Raw genomic sequence first — 20,387 nt, 5'->3', positions numbered from 1 at the left:
CACATATTTAAACTTTATTTGGAAGACTCTAAATTGGTGTTGCAGTATGCAGTATTTTTCTGCATTCATCATGGTAAGCACAAACAGTTGTACAATTCTTGTATGAGTGACTGTTTGAATAGATGCCTTTACCCAGATTTCCTTACTTTTGATAGTAACTCTTTCTGAAATCTCTCCAAAAGTAGGTTCTTTTGATTCTAAGTCAGATTTTAATTCATTTTTGACTATAGATAATATTTTATTCCGTCATGATAGGTAATTGTGATGGTTCAGCCCCTCCAGCATTTCGAATACAGGGCAAAGGTCAGATTTCTTGTATTAATTAGAGCCATTGTTCTGATTTAAATAGCCTGCAACATAAGAAGACTGAATTTTTATTAATTATATCAATTATATCATACCTAAGAGTTTTATGATTATGCCCTATTTTCTTACAAATAGAGGTTTCTGTGATACTTCAAGATGAAATAACAGGGGATCAAAAATATGCAGAGTCTTTTAACATGTATTTTAAAAGTATTTTCCTGGTATCCTGTTCAGGTTACACCACTGGAGAATGTTCTCTTCCTAAAAAATCTCAACCTTCAAATTTTGTGAAAATTTCAAAATATGGTGCTCTTGGGGCGCCTCTAAATATTAAGCTAGAGAAAAAAATATTTTGCTCTGTTCTTTATGATGTCAAACTACAACGTTTCCCTAGTATTACATTTTAATTCCATAAACTTCACATTTTCACTCCACCCTAATGTACAGGGACATCATTTTATTTTACTAACATTTTTAATATAAACCTGGCTATACCTTAGGATTAACGGTTGAGAACTGGAAGCACCGTTTGCTACCTCTTTCCATGACTGGAGTTCGACGATACTGGCGTAAAATACAAACAAATCACTTTAGTAGGTATAGAATAGAAGAAAAGTATTTCATCCATTTACGTAAACTAGGAAATTTCACAATTTTGAGTTTGATAATTTTCATTCGGTTTTTGTTTAATCAAAGTACAGTACAGTATTAACAATAAGTGTTTTTACTCACGAACTGAGTTATCCATGCGAACGTATTCATTATGCATTGTATGTTATACTGTCTACAGCACATTAGCGTACAATATAGAGAATGAAGTTAAATTTGAAAAATTATCATAATATGGATATTTAAACACATTTTTTAAAATGGTGGCCGTTCATTTCGATACAGGCTTCAGTTCATTTGTGCATATTATCGCACTATAGACTATTTCATCTAATTCCAATTACTAGTTTCGTCCTTCGTACTAGTAACTCATGTTGAAATAATTCTGTACCTACTCTATATAAGAGTAATTTATGTATTGTAAATTCAATCTTCACTTCTGCCCGACCCGCACAGGTAAAATTACTCAGACATGCTATCTACTGTCCGTCCAAGTGGTTATTTCCCAGGATCGTAGAAAGGCCGGAAATCACGTGACAATTACTTAACTAAGCCCTTTTTATGTAAGTTATTTTAAACAGTTGTATAATATTACGTTGACGTCCAATTCGTAACAGAAATTAATGTTTTCAGAGAAGAGCAAGACAGCCCAGCCACTAGCCTTAACATAGGGGCGAGCAGAAGCAGGTGAGAGAAATCGGGATGCGACGTAGGCAAACGGACGACAGTTCCTGTGCGAAAATATGATTCAATATTGAAAGCTCTTTCGTCACTGGAAAACGCGAACATATTTCTGGAACGTACTATACTCACTAACTCAGTACTGTTTACTATATGCGGTCTTGGTTCTGTGTGGAGGACAGTTGGAACTTCATTAGTAGAAGGAGTGGGAGTGAAGTTCATTAAAAAATACAGGTACAATAAAAATTGAAGTAAAAATAAAATGATGTCCCTGTACATCTATTATCAGGCAGTACATCTCACTTGATTATATTTATGTCAGAGGAAGAACAATTGTTTGTATACATATGAAGTGTGATTAGTCATCATCTGAATTACGGGTTAGGCTTGTGGCTTGTTCCGTCTTCAGGGGAATTCATCATGCCATCTTTTTCTAGGTCGTCCAATATCTCGATATCCCTGTGGTTTGTAATTTAATACTATTTTCTGCACCCTACTATTTTTATTCATTCTTAAATTATCCTGGTACCAGTTGTGTTTTAGTTGCGCAATAGTTCCTTCTAAATTGAATATATTTAGCTATTTGCGGATATCTGCATTTCTGTGTTTGTGTAAACGGTAACACCAGTTAGTGCTCTGAAAATTTTCATTTCCGTAGTTTCACTTCTTCTTTTACCTTTTTTTCTATTGTGCTCGCAGCTATACATCAGCGTCGGAGTTGCTAAGACTTTATAGAATTTCATTTGTGCACTGCTTTGTGTTTTATGTCTTAAAGATTTTCTAATAGTCCCACATATCCTTCCAAATTTGTTAAGTTTAATATCTATATCTTCATTGCAGTCTTGTGATATAATGAAGCTAAGCAGGCCCAAGTATCACATTGAAAGTATGAGTAGAGTTATTTACTTTAATATTAATAATAGGAATGTGTATTTTCTACAGTGAATTAAAGTTCATAAATTGTTAATAAATGCAACAGTCGATTTTTGTTTTAGAATAATAATAATAATAATAATAATAATAATAATAATAATAATAATAATAATAATAGTAAATTTGATTACATTGCGTAATTATAATGTTTGAGGGGATTAACATTTTGGTGTGCCGTTTTGAGTCTAGGCCTGTCTAGGTTGTGCCGTGAGTAGAAAAAGGTTGCGGAACACTGGTATAGGGAGGACTGAAGCTGTGGAAAAATGTATTATTTTGCGTAATCATAAGACATTAATTTATTGGAGTGTTTGCTCCGAATCTTGAGCTGCTTGTGAGAAGGAACTCGCGGCCGGGGCCTAGGCTTATTACAGCATTAAATCGACTGGAATAATGCACTACGCGATCTTATCCTGTGTACAAGCAGATCGACTCCGTCTTATGAATGACAAAGGGGATGGGAGCCAGTAAGTGGACGAAAGCGATTCCTGCAGACTAACATTGTGTAAAACATTCAGTAACATCGGATATCTCTGGAGAATAACGAAAAGAGAGGAAATAATACAAGCCACTAAAAGAAGCGAGACAGAAGCGAGTGGATGAAAGAAAGAGGAAGAAAGCAGTAGCAAGTCCCATCTGTCCTCTCTTCTTTCTTTCAAGCTTTAATGAAAAGTTCCTCCCCTCTACCACTTAGCATTAATTGCGATGTTCATTTGAAATTCTCTTTTGGTTCGCTTTCTTTCCCGTTTGGAAGCAGCAGGCGCATCCCGTAGCAGATGTTCTACTGATTTCGAAATCAGGGATGTTGAGTCTTTTTAAAGAAGAGGCGGGGAGGAGTAGAGATGGATGTTATAGAGCACAAACCCCCTCAGCCCTCTCTTTTTACGTAGCCCAGATAATAGGATACAGGGAAAGACGAACTTATTACGAAATCAGAAAGGCAAACACAGGCACAAGAGCGAGCGGTCTATATGCGGGGAAACCTGGAACTATAATAGAGTCGGTCGGTCGGTCTCGAAGCCATCCGTATGGTTTTGCTGCTGCAGATTTTTTCGTCTCCTCCGCACCCCTTCCCGCCATCTCTGTCTCTCTCTCCCGTTTCGATTTGTATGACGAGTATAGCCTACCTTCTCTCATATCAGACCCCTCTCCTAGTCCGCAGGAGATGAGGTTTTGTCAAAAATAACTATAGTACATCAAGAATTGAGATGCAGACTTGACATCCAATTTCCATGTCAAAATCAACAGAAATGTTGATATAGAACCCACATCTAAATAGTATAGTCAACAACCACCGTGTTCACACAACTTAGATGGGGACACGCTGATATAATACGGGTTTTCCATAATTTAATTTCATCCTCAGTGAATCAACGATATTCTCCTATCTTAAGAATACCAACAACTCACAGTATTCTCTCAAATATTCAACAAAGGAACACATGATTAAAATCCTAGGCTCTTTTCAGTTTTCGTGAATGGAGGCAGCAGGGTTCTCCCCCGATGTCTGCAGAACTTCTTTCCTTCACACGGCTTAATAATTTTATTCTGTCTCCTGAACCGCTATCGGATTGAGTAAATATCGAGAAAATTGTGTTATGTGTTGTCGAGTTTAACAGCGAAATGCGCTGATGTGAAACTCTGAGATTAACTTGATAATACCTCTCAGACGGTTCCTTTTGTAGAGTTCAAAGTAGCGAAAACTCAAATAATATAAAGCAAAAGTGAGGCTTAAACACTTTATCACTGCTTGGTTGGAGCAAAATCCAGCGAGAAGTTACGAAGTAGTACAAGGATTTCAAACCCATTTACATATTGCGATCGCCGTAAACGAGAGAAAGCACGCCCTGCTGCAAGAACATTGTGTCGCACGACCTCGTAATAGCCTTCAGACTAATTTCCACAAATGTTTAACGGCGGTGACTGTAAAATTGCTCTACTTCTTCATCACTGTCCATGTATTTTCGTTCTGCTTAGATAGTTCACTTTCATCGTACCTGATTTCCATTACACGTACTTACACAACATTAGAAATGCCTTCATATAAACATAGATACAACATATGAACAAAAGGCTGCACAATAGGATTGAAATTCCATTACGTGCAAATGGAAATTTCTGTGCATTCTCATTGTCGTTTCCGTTATTTCACGATTTTCCCATAAATCTCATCGATACCCATGCCCTGCGCACAACGTGCAGCTACTGTACAGTATCTTGTACGAAATAAATTAATGAAATTACTGAGGCGAAAATTTCTCGAAGAGCAACATGCTGCTCTTTCAGTCTTTAGATATGTCACATTGGAGAAAGATGACGTAACCATTTATTATTTTTTTTTTTAGATACGATGTCAACAACAACAACAATACGGATTTTACTGGGAATTTTTGCTTAAGAATCACGAGAGCCAAATATATCACTTTCTGATTCCTGTCTCTCCGTTTGTCTGTATAGATGAAATAGCAGATCTTCAAAAAAATATTACATTTATCACTTTCATAAAACCATATGCATAAAGTACATAATTTATCATCGCCGTTCTGAGCCTTATTTTCACTCTCTTCCTCATCATTATCATCATTGTAATCATTATTGTTGTCTTAAACATCACCGACAAAAGCACTGTGTCATGTGCAATTCCTTCCGAATTCGTCAAAAAGTCTTCATTTTAATCCGAATCGCTTTCTCCTGATTGAGAGGTTAAATTAATACTTCTGTGCAAGATCGTGCGTATTTGCTTGCTTTCCGCACAAAACCAATATGCGGTAAGTGTGAAATACCACATTCAGTATTCCCAACGTAACACACATAACAATTTCCCTCTTCTTACCGCTTAAGCGCCATATTCATTTTACTGCTTTAGGCTTTTAACATATTATTTTTAGAGACGTTTAACATAGTAATAATTATAAGTTGGAAACTTACCACTGCAATTTCGCCTAAATTGCACTGTTAATTATTGTTTTTAAATATTTGCAAAAATTAAGTAAACTATACAACTCCCCAAAAGTTACTGCATTTGTAATGCAAGTAACATTAAGGAAGCCGTGCAAAAATCAACAAGATTCCAGATGCCGATGTTATTACTGCAATATGTTATATAAATAATATTGTTAAAATATTAAAATGAAAAATAAATCATTACATAACCTTACCGTTTGTTTTAAGTTCGCATTTATAGACTGGGGGGGGGGAAGACAGACGTATATCACGGCCTGCTGGAATATAGTAAACACAGAAAACTTTTTATAGCAACAATGTTGAAGATAGATCTCTTTGTTTTTAAAAGTTGCCGTCATTGAACAGAAACCAAGATGGAGATTTCATTCCAACTAATTAGAAATTCCTCTTTCATGTATGTAATAAACGATCTTCGCACAAAATAATGTACGATACACGAGCCGTATGTTTGTTTTCATGTTCTCGGAAATTAAAAAAGCTCAACTACGTTTCGCTTTTTCAATCTTTTCCTCGAACATGAAAACATCAACATACCGCTCTTGTAACGCATATTACTATTCTATGATGTATTTCAACAACTTCACCCTGCTGTACATTTCTCAATGTATGAATCATGTATTTTCTAGCTTCTACTTAAACTATTGATGTACTTCGACTATTTTCTTCACCTTACTTATGTTTCAGTATTTCTGCATAATGTAGTGTCTAAAGATGATTTAACACCAGCATTTCTGTAATGTTAAAAGAAACCCAAGATTTCAAATGTCACTTACTTTCTGTTCACAGGATCCAAGTACCTGTCCAATATAAACGAAATCGACAAATCAGAACAGAAGTCATCGCAAGATGCGACGGGAAAAGGCATTTCCTACGAGTGGCCGCAGAATGACAGTGGATGTGAGTATTACATAACTGATCATCTTCAACACATCCGGTTTAGGAGCTTTACTGTCCTGTACTAGGAAACTGAGCAATGCAAGTGTTCCTTGGATGCCTCAAGTCCCATTCCTTCTTAGCAAATTTGGAAGTCTGTTATTGTTCATCCTCTCGATGTGTCGTAACCATTGTTGGTACCATATTCTTTTAATATCTCCTCAAAGATCTTCTTTATTTTTAAACAATGTTGAATATTTTCATTTATTTTTCTATCTAAACGAGTGAATCTTAAATTAGATCTTAGAAAAAGAATTTGTGTCAATTCCAATTAGTTTTGTTCCATTATATTATATACAATCAAAGTTTCGCATTCAAATGTTAGGTTCACCTTTGAAATTACATTGTGTAATCTTACAATTTAAATTATGGTTCATTTAACGACGCTCGCAACTGCAGAGGTTATATCAGCGTCGCCGATGTGCCGGAATTTTGTCCCGCAGGTGTTCTTTTACATGCCAGTAAATCTACTGATATGAGCCTGTCGCATTTATTGTGTAATCTTAATTTTGTATCAGTTAACCTGTTGATCACAGTTTCTTTTTATCATACCATTTGAGAGGAGGGACCTACAGGAATGACCAAATATGTTTCAAAATTAACATTTATTTATTTATTTATTTATTTACTTATTTATTTATTTATTTATTTTACCTAAAGTACTTCATAGTACTGACTTTATTTGAGCGAAGTTTCAAGGTCGTTAGGAAGAAAATAATTGCTTTTACGCCATTTTTAATAGCTGCTGCGCTCCAGTTCCTTTACTCTGTGCTCAAACTTCTCCGTTGAATATATTGAGTTTGCTTATTTTACATTTTTCATCATTTAATATGTAATATCTCAAATAATAATATTAATAATAATAATAATAATAATAATAATAATAATAATAATAATAATAATAGTAATAATAATAATAATAAGAGTAATAATAATAATAATAGTAATAATAATAATACAGATAATTGGATACAATTTTCAAGGCATATTCTCACATTATACATGAATAATTCTGTATGAGGAAATTGTCAAATTGCAAATTAAAGAATAAGTTTAAAATAGACGTGCAATTTTTCTTTCTGTTCTTAAAATTGAAAAATATAAATATAAAAATTAAAATTTATAAAAATCATCAAACTAAACTCATTAGCAGTCTATTAGCTTACATTTAAGACAAGATTTGTGATTCTGTGTTAGTCCTACTCTTGAGAGCAGATAGATATATCATTTTATTTATAAAACTACATTTTTTGCATTTTTTTGTCTGTGACTGTACCATGAAGGGCAAAAGTGAAATGTTGTATTTAAAAGGCTTCATACATTGATATGAAACTATGTTAGGTCAGTAGAGGTTTTACTTAAAATAATATGAGAAAAGAGATTTCCTATAGATCCTTCCCCTTAATTTATTACATTTTGTAGCTTCATTCATATATATCTCTAGTCTATTCAAAACGATTATTCCCTAACTAAACGAAGCTGATCACCATGTGAGTAATTTTTCTAACAATTACAATTTCAACCTTACGAAATCATTACCATACATTCCCTTTCATTTTGTCCCTTTTTTTAAATATGTTCGTTTTAGTTCGTCCTCAGATTTGGGAACAACAATTTGGTCATATATGCAAACGGAAGAGTGTTTATAAATTTACTTTCTGTTCATTTTATACCACCGTTCTCCTTTGGTTTCCATTATTTTATTATCCTGCTAATATACGAATTGCGTCATAAAGAAAGGGCATCAGTCACATTTTTTTCGAAATTCAGTTAACATTGAATTTCCCATCTTGAATGTTCAACACATATTTTTATCAAGAAAGGAAGCCAGTTCAACGTTTCCTTCATTGTTATATTGTGATCAGAATGTGAGCGTTTTATAAAGAAAGGGCATCGATCCGGACAATTTTTCTTCATTTCTCACAACTTAGCTAAAATGGACTGATGTCCTTTCTTTATGAAGCAATTCATATGTTAAAAATAGTTAGGAATAATCCATAGCGCTGTTTTACTTCGTTGTTTGTATTAATGGTTTTGATATATTGTCTCATATTTCATTCACGTTTTCGTGTTATTGAGGAGTAACGCTGCAAGCCAGAAGGTCGCGTATTCGACTCCAGACGGGGAATATGGATTTTTCCATTGACCCATTGCTTCCAGTCGCATTATGGCTCTGGTGCCTACTCAACCCTTAACAGAAATGAGTAGGCCGACCTCGGGGCCATTTCCTTGGTGATAAAGACAGCAGACACATAGCACTGCCATTAAATGCCGATTGTGTGTAAAGTTGGGAGCCTTACCTCTCGCTAGCCTCTGGGCCGATTTGGCCTGTCATGGGTTTGACTTTAATTTACTTTCCGTGTTGTTAGCCTACATAGGCTTTTAGTAGCTAATAACAAGTTGTATTCGACTTCTTCTGACATTATCTCCCAGATATATTTTTCTCTTAGCATTATACAGGGTTGTTTCCGATCTCCGATAACGAATTTGAATGACATCATGTGCGTCATGTTAATATCAAAATCCTAAAAGTACGGAAGTGATGATGTGGTTTCCTTTTAATATTTTCCTTGAACACCGTTACTATAATGATACAGCGGATGTTCTTCACGGAGGAAAGCTGGCATCACTTTATTTCGAATAGTAGCACAATTTAAGTTGGATATAGTTGGAACTAAGTGAGAATATCTCGAGGTCTCCCATTTCCTTTAACACAATTCCACAATTTGCCCATAATTATTAGTTATTATCCTTATCACCGAAAATAACCCAACTGCACCACTTTTATGAGACCAACCGACTGGGATCGTCGAGGATACGTGGAATGTATTACGAGTGGAGGCTGCCACAATTCCAAGCACGTCTACGCTATGTCACTGATATCGCTACCACCAAATTTAGATAAATGAGCGAGAAATGACTGGGTTGGAATCCGCGAGTCTCGAATTCAATAGTAAGGATATTATCCATTATATCATCAAACACAAGATCCCACGGATCTATTGTAATCTCTAGAATTAATGCTGATACCTGGCATAATGATAAATACGATTCAAATTCTTCTGAGCTTTTATTTCTCTGTGTCCTATAGAGGTGTGTGCAGGAATAGGTTTCCGGGGACTCTAGTGCTTCCCTGAGCTTTCTGAATTACAAGATACACCGGTGCAGCCACAATATCGGTGTCAGAATCTTTGCAAGATGTTTGAATCTCTAATCATTAATAAAAACAGACAACATAAAAGATTAATGTACCGGTATCTATAATCTATACTAATAATAAATCTGTAAGCGAAATTTTTCTGGTAATTTTAGATTTTCCAAAAATGATTGGCGTTAACATGTATAATTAATCATCCTGAAACCGAAAATCGCTTTTTTGAAATTTTTGTTTGTATGTCTGTCTGTCTGTCTGTCTGGATGTTTGTTACCTTTTCACGTGAAAATGACTGAAAGGATTTCGATGAAAATTGGAACATAAATTAAGTTCGTTGTAACTTAGATTTTAGGCTATATGGCATTCAAAATATTTTATTTAAAAGGGGGGTTATAAGGGGGCCTGAATTAAATAAACCGAAATATCTCGCTTATTATCGATTTTTGTGAAAAATGTTACATAACAAAAGTTTCTTTAAAAATGATTTTCGATAAGTTTTTATCCCAGACAAAATTTTGATAGGACTGATATTTAAGGATATACAAGAGTTTCAAAATAACAATACAACACATTTCCACCGCCGCCTCAGGTTATAGTGTCGTTGTTCCGTAACTTCTATGTGCAAAATATTAAATTTTTTAGTAGGAAGAAAAACAAATTTATTCATTCTATGTCAGTAGTGCATAGGAGATCGTGAATTCTTACATTTTAGAAAGAAAGATTGTATTATTTGCTGCATTACTATTTAAGTTATTTAATAGAGCAAAAATTTGAATATCGATATATGACATAGGAGTTACTGCAGGAACGACGACGATGGCTACAATGAAATCAAAACAAATGACTCCGTCTATTTAAGGCGGCCTTGACGTTTATCAATATTAATATACAGACAATATATTTTGTGTGTTTGTATGAAGTAATCTCAGAAGCTAATTAACCTTCACTATTTGAAATTTGTAGTTTGTTTAGATGGATGTAATGCTACAAATGAGGATTGAGGTAAGATGAAAATAAATCTGTACGCACAGAAAACTTGATATTCTGTCGAAATATTGTATAACTTGATTATTGCAACTTTATTTAGTCCACATAAAATACTCTAATTTTATACACTCATTTTATCATAGAGATCACTGGAGCTGAGTTATTTTAAAAGGTGTCATGAAATGGCGTTCCTGCGCTCATAATTTACCCATATTCGTTTCCTGTGTTTCTTAAAATAATATTTATGTAGGTTACCTCATTCTTTTATTTGCATAAACAATGATATACAACCGAGCGAGTTGGCTCAGGCGGTAGCATTTGAGACACGCATTCGGTGGTCCCAGGTTCAAATCCCAAGGCCGACCAATCTGACTGGGGTTTTTTCACGATTTTCCTTAGTCATAAAGGCAAATGCCGGATTGGAAAGATACATGCCATTGTTCATCGCAGCCTCAATTACCAATACCAAAAACATTAAACAAAGTCTGTAATCAGTTACATGAACACACGTCATCTACAACACACACTAGAAACAGGAACTCAACAAGAGTAAAAACGGCCTGCTGATATACCCACACATTCTAAACACGCGACATGACCACAGATGTTAAGGCGTGAATAAAATAAACTTAACAAAAAAAAAAAGATGTACAGTAAGGTTAACATAAAAATGATCTTCGTATACAATTAACTCTATTAATTTGGAGTGATTTATTAAAGGATGCATTCAAGACTAATTTAGAAAAACGTTAAACGAATTATCTTTGCACCAAATGAGTGGTCTCTGGACCAAAATGATAGCATTTTAATTATTTAAATAGAATTTAAATTAAGTAGCATATTAAGCGATTTATTCTTCTATCAAACACGAATGTTCTCTGGACCCAATGTTCTATTTTAATTATGTAATTACTTTATATTTATTTCTAATAAGTGCAGCGGAGCGCACGGGTACAGCTAGTAATTCAAATAAACCTGTATGTCGGTCATTTTACTCTGTACATCTATCACCGTGCATACAGGGTGAACGTAGGTAATGCCATTATTTCAACCGGTTATTCTTCGAGATATTTCAACCCAACACGTTTAATACAATTTTTCTCCTTTTCGCATCCTTTTCAACATAAAAATTATTTTATGTGAAACATTTCATATCATGTTTTGGAAAAGCCATTGATTTAATTCCCAATATGCTCAGAAAATTTAAGAGAACAATATATGAGGGGCTCACAACCAGAGGGGACCAAGTCCACCAGTGGTCAGTTTGTGGATTAATACAATCTCGGGTGAAGAAAACTTAGATTTATTCATTGCCATAACAAACCAAGTCCATGACACATTTGTTTCTCCACAGAGGGCAGTATTTCCTAGTGAAGGTTGCTAAGCATGAGCCAGGAACTTTAAGACTCAATTTCTCAAAATTATTCTAGAAGAACTTGGTACACTCTGGTTGTGAACCCCTCATGTAGTGATAAAAATCAGTGAAAGAATTTTAATTTTGCCCTTTACATGTACAGAAATTTGATCCAAACAAAATAAATGTAACTTTTCTTTCTGCAAAAAATGTTACGTTACATTTGTTCAGATCAAATTTCTGTATATTTAACCCTTAACCCAGATAAGCCCTAAAATTTTTTGTGATAAAAATACAGTAGCACATTAGTTACTCTCAAAAATCGGTTAAATGATGTTGAAATAAACTGAAACAAGGAACGTATATTTTCTAAAGCTAACAAATACTGCCAACATTATCGCACAACTTATAAAATGTCCCTAACACCAACAATGCCATAATATTCGAAGGCACTGCAACTGTCCTTAAAAAAGGACGGTGGGAAAATCTGGGTTAAATTTGCAAAGCATCCTATAGGATACAACAGGTTAATAGCCTATGCGCTATAATTTTAATAGAATAGGAAAAAAATTGGCAGGAAAATTGAATTTAACTAAAATTTCACAATACTATAATATTGTACAACATATAAAATATGGACATTGCGATAGTTGTTTCGTTTACAGTCCGACACGATTTAATAAACTAGTGTGAGAAATGAAGTTTTGCTAATTTAAGGGTAAAAAAATAATTTTTACGAAAATAGCCGCCCTAAATAAGGGTTCGAATAGATCGCCCTACTAATCAATTCGTAAAGAATAATCATTAAAACCAATTGTGTGACAATTTGAAAGGAAAAAGAAACCGTTAAGATAAATGATACAAAAACATAGGAAATCATTTACAATAAAAGTTTGTTGGGTAAAAATGAAATTCTTTGTTCAAGTTTTTATTTAATACGTAGAAGTTAACCATTTATTGTCATAATGCACTACTCTCTTAAATAGACTGAGCATATTGGAAATTAAATCAATGGTTTTCCAAATACACGACATAAAATCACAGTCTAGTATATACAGTCACGAAGCTTGAGTTGATAAGGGTACTAGGAACAATAGACTGTGCAAGTAATATTTCGCATTGTCTATGACCAGGCGATAGTGGCGATCCTAGAGGTTAGCAACTATCTATGGATGCATATTTCCTACATATTGAGCTTCGTGACTGTAGATATTAGGCTGTAATAAAATGTTTCAAATAAACAATTTTATCTTTATAAGAATAATTCAGTGAAATTAATGACATTACTTACCGGTCAGCCTGTATTTTAGAAAAGATTATAGGCCTATCCTTTAGTCTCATATGCCAAATTTTTGCTTCATTTCCGTTAGTGAAAGGTTTTATTTACTAGAATCTGAGGCTTGGATAGCGACGGACATAAAATAGGAGAGGTATCCAATAAAAAAAAAAGAACATAAATATGGGAGTAGGCTATTCACTCCATTGTTCAATATTCTTCAATTACTGTATATAGTTGCATGAATATGGGGATTGATTGTTCCTTGGTCGTCTTATAGATCGAAACGCTGGACAGAAGTTTGTCAACGTGCTGTTCGATTCCGTAGACGAATCTGAATTACGTACAAATCAAGATAATTTCATGAAAACACCTTGTTGGAGCTGGCAACATTCTTTTATTATGCTGAAAAAAAACCTAGCTGACGAAATATTTAACTTCAGCTTAAAGCTTCGTGGTCGTAAATGAGACATTACTGAATGGGCGTTCCTTCAGCATGCATTGTCTACTAGAAAACCGAGTAAATAATGTTGAATTTTACGTGTACTCTTCCGAGTCATAATGTAGCCCTTAATATAAGTAGCTGATTTCCTTCGTTCAAGTTAGTAGCCCGAATTAATACAATGACATTTTTTAATAAAGAGCTTGCAGAAAACCAGGACTGTGTTTATCACCCAAAAATCAAAGTACTAATGCATTTTTCACAAATTGGGAACTACAGTCAACGAAACAGGAATTATTATCGTCCGATGTTCCGATAATGTCCATAACTGAATGCATAGAATGTTCTTAGCATAGGCAATGGCAAATAAAATTGAAAGACCTGAATTGACAAACATCCCAAGTCCATAGATGTAAATAATTATTGTTCAGCAAAGCAAGAAAAGCACACAGGCTGCACTATAGGATCATTAAAATAAATAAATAAATATTTGTACGATTAATAAACATAATGATGATGATGATGATAATAATAATAATAATAATAATAATAATAATAATAATAATAATAATTTATTCATTCTGGCGAAGTTAAGGCTATCAGGCCTTCTCTTCCACTTAGCCACAAACAAAAGAAGTTGATACAATTTTACTAATACATAAGCTTTGAGTCGGACTTTGCATAGGCCTATTCTTTTTTACAGGATGGAAGCCTATGCAAAGTGTAACAATTATGTCAGGGAAAAGGTAAAATTGTGTAAAGTTTGGAGTTGGGATGTTTTTCGATTCAGGTCTTCAATTAAGTACCTCCGTGGAATAAGGTTTGATTAACACTTGGACAACATGATACATACAACGTTTTTCCACGGAGGTACTCAATTGAAGATTGTGATCCCAGAATCCGCTCAGTCCACTTGGGCATTTGTCATATAATATATATTTATGTATGTTTGAGATCTCTATCATTATATTTAATCTTGTTTTCTTTCAAATAATGTCAATTCTTGTCTAAAAGTTTGTGTTATTGTGCATGTCACTTGAAAACTTCCTCAGTCCGTAGCCCGAGTGGATGCAAAAACTAGCCCAGTCCTTTCATAAAAATGGATTTAACGCGTTTTGGGGTCACACTCTTCAAATTGTGTATTGGAATATGGACAAGAAGAATTTTTCCATCTATATGTCATTCAGCTGTTACAATTCCAGTCCAGAATTCGGAGAAAAGTAAATCATTATGTAGTAGGCTTACTTATAGGGCTATTCTCACTACGAAGGAAATAGTAGGTAGACGCCTTATGTTGTTACAAGAGTAGGAAAACTTATTATCTAAGACTTCACGCTATTTCCATATTCATACATCACTTGCAGACCATCTTTCATTGCTAATGGGCACATTAGAGATGCTTTCCTCAAGATATAGTATCATTTGGAACTTTTTATTGATCTGGGGAAAGATTACAGTACTATTTGGCGGTATGGTTCTGCGTAAATTTTACTAGGGAAGCATTTCCGATTTTGGATCGTTGCACTCTTTGTAATCTACATCGTGAGAAAAATGACATTCTTGAAGATTTTGTGTTTTCTCTGCGGAGCGAGTGTTGACAGCTATCTCCTAACTACAGACTCTTACTCTGTTAATCTTCGTCACACAATATAGTATTATTCGAGTGGCTTCTTTCGTTCATCTCTTTCCCTCGACACAAATCAACCATAGTGACTCTGACTAGGTTATAATTAGAGACCGGAATCTTAGCAACTACTCTTTGAAGTTAAGTGAGTACGGAGTTTGTGCAATGAGCCAAATGACTTGACGAAGAGTAGTGGCGCGTTGTGCTGTACGATTAAAACAGACTACTCCCGCATCAAGGACGGAGATTTGTTGTGTATTATAAAAGAATAAACGTAGCCTTTGCTGTAAACTTTTAATTCAAAATGTTACTGTTTCACAGGCACTGCCCTTAATCAAATGTTTAAACCTATATAACAACGATCTTTGATGTAAAATTTTATCTTAAAATGTTTCTATATCAGAGGCTACTCTCAACATGTTTAAGCCTATATTACATAGGTACCTATTATAATGCAATGTTTAAGCCCATATTACGATAATCTTTGTTGTAAAATTTTAACTTAAAATGTTTCTATGTCAGAGGTACTACTCTTAACATGTTTAAGCCTATATTACATATACACCGCTCTCAATGCAACGTTTAAGCCCATATTACGATAATCTTTGTTGTAAAATTTTAACTTAAAATGTTTCTATGTCAGAGGTACTACTATTAACATGTTTAAGCCTATATTACATAGACACCGCTCTTAATGCAATGTTTAAGCCCATATTACGATATCTTTGTTGTAAAATTTTAATTTGAAATGTTTCTATATCAGAGGTACTACTCTTAACATGTTTAAGCCTATATTACATAGACACGCTCTTAATGCAATGTTTAAGCCCATATTACGATCATCTTTGTTGTACAATTTTAACTTAAAACACCGGTAGTACAACTGTAACACAGATACTGCCCTGAATGAAGTGTTTAAACCAATATTACAGCAATCTTTAATGTAAAATTTAACTTCATAAACATTGATAAACTGAAGTATACTATATTTGTTTAGGAGCAAAAATTGTGTTCTAGAGTGACCCTATAGTGTGCGTTACTTGTGTTTGTGAGCAGGGTATCTATTGAAGGATACGTGACGTAATGTAGGCTATACTCCGTGCACACTTGTACTCATTCCAATGCTGTAGAACAAAGAAAACAGTCTTTAGTTACAACTATGGACTGTATTCTGTCCCAGGGCGTACGGAGATAAGATTAGTTGTTCTTAGACTACAGTATATTTGCGTGACGTCATATTTGGCGTGTGGCCCAAGTACTATCAGGGAACACTTGTATCTTGTTTGCCCTGCAGTTGACGTTCTGTTCATGATTCAAAACTAGACTTCGAATACTGCTGAAAATGCATTCTGGTGATAAAGATTGATACTACGATGACCTTTCCTACAATTTAAATTATTTGTTCTTTTATGTATTTCATTTATTCTTACTGGTACTAACACAATTAAGACCATACAACCGCACAACCAGAATAAAAATACATAGCAAATATAAACAACACCAATACAGAAAACAAAGGAATGATAATAACAGTGATAACAATAGTATAAGAAAAATGCACATGTCTTTAGTTACATATAATTCCAAGAGTTAAACAATTACAATGTAGTGTTAAGTAAGAAAATTTGGATCGAAAGAGTGATTAACATAATGAAGTAAAGTTGATAGCTTGTATTAAAAATAAATATTCTACAAAAGTAATATTTTAAGAAAGATCATATTCTAGAGACGAAAAGCAGTTTTTGACAATCGCCTTTTGAAAGTAGTCAGTGTCTGACAGTCCTTCACACTATGTGCACTAAAATAAGCTATTTTCACTATTTATACTATCATAAAGAATGAAGATTTACATTTATAAAACTTTATTTACAGTATTGTATACAACTTACAAAATAAATAGGCTATAGTATTGTGAAAAAAACTTGCATTACAATACACAACACTGTGTATAAGCTTACTAGTGTAAATAGTGTTTGATTAATCCAGGCCTACATTATTCATTATAGTGTAAATGGTAAAACTAGCGTGTTCCTGTGTAGGCCTATATAGTGTAAATAATATACATTGTAAATATTAGTGTAATCGTTAAAGTGGTCCATGTTCTGTTCTGCCCAAGAGTCGCGTGAGCCGTCAGTCAAGTACTTCGCTTGCTAGAGCACGCGCGTCGTCTACTTAAAAACTTAAGTAATACTTAAACTTGTAGTCTCGTGGCACAAAATGCGGTCCCAATTATAATTGTTTCATTGTTTGTCTTGCTGAACGAATATTCTACATCCCCTTCTTATTACACTAGCATTATGAATTGTTTCCATTTTATTTAGCTTGAGAAATGTTTGCCACCATAATTTAGTTTTCACATATGGACTATATTTTAAGTAATTTTATAGACATTGCCTAATTTTACTTCTGTCTCACAGAGAGTTCCCGAGACAATAAAGTTGTAGGGACAGATGTATGAAATTAAACTGAGCTCATATGCCAGTGTTTTTATTACAGACCTACAATTTTATTGGAAACTGAAAAGATTGCTATCTTAAGGTGTAAGCTTACGCCTGTCAGGCGAAACTCGTTGTAAACACTACTTGTTAACAAGCTGGCGTTCAGAAGACGCTCTCGCAACATTAATCAATGCACCGCTAAAAACTTAAAGAAGATTTATTATTTCGCTAGCAATATGTGAAGGAGGGATTATCTTTACGTTATTTCAAGATGTACACTTAAAAACTGACTACCGGTATGTTCAAATTATGACTATAAATAACGTACTTGTTTATTTCAAAATGAACAGTACCTAGCTAACGAGGAGTGCTATCGTACGGATAGTACTTATCGAGTAAAACAGCGTTCGCACTTAGAGAAAATAGTATTTACAAATTAAATGGGCATTAACGATAAAAAAATAAGTTTAGTTATATAACAGGTACGTTAAAACGGACACTAAAAACAAGGCCAGAAAGGACTCAATAATAAAACTATATAAGATATTGGCAGTACCCATTATTACCTATGGTTTCTAAACATGGACAGTGACGGTCCAACAAACGGCAAGAATACAAACAGCTGAGATGAATTTCCTTAGACCCATATCGGGATACCAAAGATCAGATAGAAAACAGAATAGCTAAAGAAATAAGACATCAATTAAATGATGAAGAACTGAACAACACTATAATAGAATATAGGACAAATTGGAAACAACATTTAATTAGAATGACAGAGAATAGAATACCCACGGCAGCCTTAAATTATAAACCACGAGGAAGACGGAACCTAGGAAGACCCAAAAATTTGGAGCCCGAACAGGCTGAAACGGCCTAAACCGTTATGAAAAAGAAGAAGAAGACAATCAAGAAACATTCAACGGACAAGAGTATATTGGATAAGTACATTAGGAAGAGACCCACTTGCATAAAGTGGGAAATAACAACATCCCCTAAAGGTAATAATGTACAGGTTCTTAAGTCAAACAATCATGATCACCCAAGCAGAAGTAGAAGCTCTTCGCAGATGTGTACAGCTTAAACGGACCGCTAATAATGAACCTACTGTCACTCCTGCGCAAATAATTCAGCGCGAATTGGAAAGGGTTCCAGCAGAAGTTCTGCCGCATCTTCCCCTAAAAGAATCTTTGAAGATACATACTAACAGAAGACGCCGACGGAATTTACCAGCAAATGCGAAATCATTAAAACGATGCGCCACTGAAAATAGTCGAATTTTGACAAATTTTATAACTTTTTATTTTCGCGCCAAAAATATACGATTTCATGAAAATGTTATCTCTGTATCTTAATTATAAGTATGATTTTACATAATTGGTAGAAGTTGTGTTAACGTACAATTTATGAGTAGGCCTAATAAGATGGAGTGGAACTTTTTTTACTTACTGTATATCAAAAAGGTTGGGCGTTCAAAAGTTGATGCATTGTGAAAGTATTTAACTGCTAAATTTATTTATTAATGGAGTCATATCTTCAGGTACCACAAGAGCCCCAAAGATAATATCTTCCATTATTAGTATTTTAATATTTATATTCATTACGATTTCAAATTTCATGTACCTAGGATTTTAATAATGTTAGTGGAAGTGCAAATATTAAGGAAATAAATATTATCTTCTCTGAAAGTCAACTTCCAAGTGCTAGAAGAACACTGAAAAAATCTGAATTTTATAGAAATGTTAAAAAATCACAAATATGGCTACACATTTCTGTTGGTTATTCTTGTAACAATATGGACTCGTTTTTGAAAAGAAAAGCTATTTATTTAAATTAAGACAAATTTATGAACATGAAAAACAAATGTGCTCGCGTCAGAGATAAAATACATTACAGCTCTTAAATGTAGTTTGTGACCATAAGTAAGTGAATAACAAATAAAGTGTAAAGAACTATTAACTCTGATTGTATTTAATATGATATTCAGTTTTTTTGTTGTATTAAGGCATGGCAGTCATAGATTTCAGTCTGGCCCTGAGATATCCGTCCCTTTGTGGTTCACAAACTGCTGAAGCGGCCTCAGCCACTAAACGAACACACCGTTCTACTGCTTGTGTATGACATAAGACCTTTGGAAATGTCATGAAATACTAAGCAAATAAATGAATTTCTGGAGAAGAGCAAAAGGTCGTACAAAATTTCATAGTTTAGAAAGAGAAGTTTCAAGAACTAAGCTTCATATAGGACTATCTTTGTTAATTATCTATAATATAAACACTTCACGACAGTACTTTGGAGCACAACATATAATACAATAAAATGGAAGATTACCATAGTGATATATTGTTATGGTCCAATAGGAAAGAAGATACTCGTAGAATGGTAAAGTTTTATGATTAAGTTAAAACAGAGCGACATTTGTATTAAGTGAAGTACATAAGGAGAAGAAGGTTACTGCTCTTAACAAATTCCAAATATATTCATTTTTTCTCGTCTTCGAGAGTTTGGCTAGGAATATTTTCCTTTGAATAATATAAGTCTTTCATTTTCTTGGATCAATAATTGGCTTGAGACATAAGCCCGAACATTTAAAAACTGTTATTCTTTAGTCTTATTTATGTGTCAAAAGATGTAATATTTGTTTACTTGACGTGGCATATGGCATGTTCGTGTGATATTTGTTTACTCT

At 34.0% G+C, this 20,387-nt stretch overlaps 1 protein-coding gene across 1 annotated transcript in view; it reads left to right on the top strand.

Annotated features, from left to right (window-relative positions):
* LOC138700432 (neurotrimin-like) overlaps positions 1 to 20,387 on the top strand; it is an 886,160-nt gene that overhangs the window by 826,856 nt on the left and 38,917 nt on the right. Inside the window, exon 9 of the mRNA XM_069827048.1 lies at positions 6,277 to 6,387. Within this exon, the coding sequence (XP_069683149.1) occupies positions 6,277 to 6,387 (111 nt within the window). The remainder of the gene's footprint in view (positions 1 to 6,276; positions 6,388 to 20,387) is intronic.

The sequence above is a fragment of the Periplaneta americana genome, chromosome 5, assembly GCF_040183065.1.
Source record: "Periplaneta americana isolate PAMFEO1 chromosome 5, P.americana_PAMFEO1_priV1, whole genome shotgun sequence".
In the NCBI taxonomy this organism is placed as follows: Eukaryota; Metazoa; Arthropoda; class Insecta; order Blattodea; family Blattidae; genus Periplaneta; species Periplaneta americana.
This window is presented reverse-complemented; position numbering and strand designations above follow the sequence as displayed.